This window comes from Ceratina calcarata, unplaced genomic scaffold (assembly GCF_001652005.2).
Source record: "Ceratina calcarata isolate Rehan_Ccalc_2016 unplaced genomic scaffold, ASM165200v1 scaffold490.2, whole genome shotgun sequence".
Lineage (NCBI taxonomy): Eukaryota > Metazoa > Arthropoda > Insecta > Hymenoptera > Apidae > Ceratina > Ceratina calcarata.
In genome coordinates this window covers 12,370-16,978 of record NW_017173327.1, presented here as the reverse complement: position 1 = coordinate 16,978, position 4,609 = coordinate 12,370, and the positions used below count along the sequence as shown (strand labels likewise).

The window sequence follows — 4,609 nt, the reverse complement described above, 5'->3', positions numbered from 1 at the left end:
TTTTTTCATACTAATTATTCAACTTTCATTATTGTTATTATATAAAGTACATACAGTTATCTCGTTAAATTCGTTGAAATGTTTATGGCTATTAAAAAAAAATTATCATTTGCCTTCGTATAGCATATGCACGTGCAATCACTGAGCGTGACTCGTTTGCACCGCTTTACGCGAAAATGAAGGAGCAGAAGCGAAAGCGTTTGCTAGTCATCGAAGGATCCACGAGTCACGAGCATTTAAAGGGCAGGTTTGCAGTTTGGGTCTTGCCGTTTACCTGATACACGTATACGGAAAAATTACGCGTGTAGTGGTACGCCGTTCAAACTACGCGCGCGGCTAGGTGTCGACTCGCAGGGAAGATGCGCCGACTGTCGGAATGTTACCGACCGAGTGAAAAAACGTCGACGATCGAAAGGGAGACCGGCCGAGAAGAGTGCCGACGGTAGGTAAGAGATCGACGGAGTAGGATACCGACGGAAAACGAGACCGACCGCGAATATAGAAACAAACTAGGAAAAGAATTGACAGTAGGTAACACGACTAGCCGAGGAGGCTTACCGACTAAAGGTAAAGGGACGAATGAGTAAGGACGCTGATCGTGAACGAGGAAATTCGTCGAGTGGAGTGGGAGGCGAGCGCCAGACTTTGACTATACCGGGTGGGGCACGAAAAGTGTTACAGAGCAATATCACTCAAACTATCGATCATATCTAAAAATGTTTCATACAAAAGTTTCAGTGTTTGAGAGGGCTGCCATACTGGCGCATCTTATTTTTTTCTGGTGGAGGCGCTGAAGCTACGCTAAGGTTAACTCCACTTTTTCAAATGGAACCTTCAAATGGGGTATTATTTTCAATAATAGTCGATTGACGTTTGACGCGTGTTTGTTTCACTGTACCGAAACGACAGAAAAGGTCAGCTAATCGCTTGAAAGCCATGTGTGCAAACGAGCCGCGTACAAATATTGGGCGTTTCTATAGTATTCACGGCACTCCCCTAGCACCATCAATATATCAAAAGCATCTTGAAAATCGTTCATTTTCGCGATCCGATGTACTCACATTAGAAGGTAATGCGTAACTAACTGATATGTCAACAGAAAATGTCTACTTGCAGCCGACAAGTTTCATTATAAAGGAACAGAGGAACAGGTTTAGGACTAACAATCCACCATTAAAAATTAAATAAAATCTTGTAATAATACTAAAAGAATTCACATTGAAATTTACATGAATCAATTTTTTAAATAAGTTATTTACATCGAGATGTGAAACGCGTTTCTTGTATACATTAAATGCAAAAATTAATTAGTAATGAAAATATCATAAGCAATCAATCGAAATCTAACGATGTACGACGATTGCTAAATATTAGACATCGATAACATTGATATTAATAATTAGACTGCGAATTTCTATGCAAAATCACATTTTGACAAATGTAATCCATTTATACAGATTTTACATTCTTATAATTTCATGATACGAAATATACATCAATCGTTTTATATATTTTCGGTAATTGTATAAAATAGGTGCATTTTCTTTCACGAAGATTTTCTCTAATTCCATGAAAATCCGCAGTCTATTGATAACATTTATTGTCAATCGACCCATTTTGATGTTCGTTGTTCTAATTGACCCTGTTCATTGATTAATGTCGTAGGAATGTAGCAAATCATGGGCGTTGTGACGATGGTCCCTTCAAATAGATTCCGTTTAACACCGCACTGTGCGTCCAACTTCCTATATCTAAGTTTCCGAGAGTCTAGGATCGGGCACAGTTCAGTTTTTGATCGTTGTGCGCATCTCAATGCTTTACCGTGTATACTGAACCGTATGGAGGAGGCTCGCTGCGACCCCCACAACCTTCCAAGCTGCGCGAAACGCTCCTAGACTCTCGGGAACTCAGGTATAGTTGTTTTGCATGCATGCACGGTTGTCTTTACGTTGCTCCAAAACCCACAGCGATATTCGATAATAGTAACACAGATATTTTTGGGTGCACAAATAAGTCTCCGCCGTTTGAAATCAGATAACGCAACCAGTAAGTTATGGTAGGTAGTGTCAGATGTAAGATGTCATATCGTAAAGTTACACATTTGTCAACAACATAACATCGAAATATTAGCGACTGTGTATTTTTTTCGTGCGAAGATATCGAGTTTTGAGTCAAATAAATGTAATTTGCGGGAAGTTCTGATTTACTTCTTTAATTTGAAGAAATCTGCAGCTGAGGTGCATCGATTGCTTGTAGAAGCATGTGGTAAGGCTGCATTAAGTGAGAGAAGTTGTCGTGAGTGGTTTCAAAAGTTTAAGAACGGTGAATTTGATGTCGAAGACAAAGAACGTAGTGGAAGACCGAAAGTGTACGAAGATGCGAAATTGGAAGCATTATTGAATGAAAACGAATGAAATCATTACTGGAGCTCTCTACCGAACTCAGTTGATGATATTGAGCCGAGCACTCAAGGAAAAACGCGCCCATTATTACTCCAGATGCGACAAAATCATTCTTCTGCATGATAATACTCGTCCTCATGTTGCGCCGGACAAAACCTACTTGGAAACACTTAATTGGGAAGTTTTACCCTACTCGCCATATTCACCAAATATTGCTCCTTCTGAATACTACTTGTTTCGATCGATGACGTATGGTTTGTCTGAGCAGCACTTCACATCATATGAAAATACCAAAAATTGGGTCGATTCATGGCTAGTGTAAAAAAATGAAGCGTTCTTCTGACGCGGTATCCGGATGCTGCCAGAAAGATGGGAAAAAGCAGTGACCAGCGATGGATAATACTTTGAATAAAGCATAAGGTACGTTCTTTCGCAATAAATGCTCAATTTAAGATGAAAAACGGCGGGAACATATTTGTACTCAATAATGTTATATATATGTCTTCCCTTCACTCCTTGAGCTACCCTGATTTGCAATGACAATGATAGTGATTTTAATATAGATTAGTGTTAGTGTCAACACGATGTGTCGCTGTTGGTTCCTCTGACTCCTCTCGCGGTATCTCATATATATTTTTGTTGAACGTCAACTCATACAATAATTTTTGCGTTTCCACTCTAAATTCAAATTGTTTGTTAAGAGGGAGAGTTTTCACGTGTGGTAACAATGAGATGAAAAAGCACATATCATCGTCCTCTACATTGTACCTAAGTACTAGTTTCCCTTCTTCACTTTCAGATTTATCTTCCTCCATTTTCAATTTCTTAGCAGGTCTCGTTATAGCGATATCCGTGGCCGTTTCGTTTTGTAGAAATGGTTCATCTATTTCGGAATCATCGGAAATACAAACTACTGGTGGTACAGATTCAATTTTCTGACTTTTCCCTTGGTCTTTTAAGAATTGTAACCTCTTGAAAAACGGCCAGGTGGATTCAAACGAGTCAGAGCTGGTACCATCCCCTCTACTAACCTTTTCCCTGTCCAATTGCTTTTTGAACTCTTGTCGTAAGCTTCTCCACATTCTTCTGGCTTCTTTGCCTAAAGAAGAAATGAAACGAAATTGATTTTAATCAATTATTTTCAAGTATGTACAGTAGTCACCGGATATGTGGCCATTAGGGCTCTTACTATCTGAGAATTCGAGTATTCAGATTATTTATTTCTATTGGGAATTGACACATGGGCGGGATCAATAAATATAGCTAACTATCATGGCGACATGAAGCCAGGAATTATACTCGTGGTCCCGAGATTCTAGGACCGAACACAGTTCAGTTTTTGCAATTTTTGATCGTTCTACGCATGGTTTCGTCTAGTTCTACTGCTCGCCACGAGAGGTCATGGTAAATGTGTCAATTCCCAATACTGAACTGAACGGTTGGACAATTTGATAAGAAAATAAGTATAATGATCATCCTAATTTCTACTCCCTGGCTTATTTTTGTTTAAATTGTATAGGATTAAAATTATTAAAGGCATGTTTTAATGAATGATGTTTAGTATAAAGGGGCATACTATTTGACATAATAATTTTTTAAATTGTTAGGGATTGAAATTATCAATAAGACATTTTAATGAATGCTATTTAGTATAAAAAGAGACACTATTTTTTAAATGGGATTAAAGTTGAGAAAGAACCTGTTACAATGAATACTATTAAATTAAACATAAAATGTAGTATAAGTGGGCATAAATATTTGTAAAAGTACTAAAATAATTAGGAAAATTTTAAGATCATGTTACTATTTTTCAATGGAAGTCTTTATTCGTAAATCGAAAATACGATAAAGTTCGTCGAGAGGAAACGAACGACTTACTACAAAGTATCATCCCTTCTGCTAGGAATTAATTCATTTCTAATTTAATTCCTTAATCAAGTTCTAAATGAGACTGGAGAGAATCCTGTAATACAGAATAAATTACAGTCCTCGCAGTCTGATCTTTGAATCCTACAGTTTTAATGAAATCTGTTACTTCCATCCACTGTTAAAGAAGTATAAGAAAGAAACAAATACATAGGGTGTCCCAAATGAGAAACAAATTACAGTTTTCACTGCCAGATCTTCGAATCCTACAGTTCTAATGAAATCTGTCACTTCCATCCACTGTTAAAGAAACATAAAAAAGCAATTCTCTTCATTAAAAA

The 4,609-nt window shown here is 37.6% G+C and overlaps 1 protein-coding gene across 1 annotated transcript in view; it reads right to left on the bottom strand.

Annotated features, from left to right (window-relative positions):
- Positions 1-748: 748 nt before the first annotated feature.
- The window catches only part of LOC108628002 (uncharacterized), a 7,338-nt gene continuing 3,477 nt past the window's right edge, over positions 749-4,609 (bottom strand). The window contains exon 2 of the mRNA XM_018029642.2: positions 749-3,501. Within this exon, the coding sequence (XP_017885131.1) occupies positions 2,957-3,501 (545 nt within the window). The 3' untranslated portion in view covers positions 749-2,956. The remainder of the gene's footprint in view (positions 3,502-4,609) is intronic.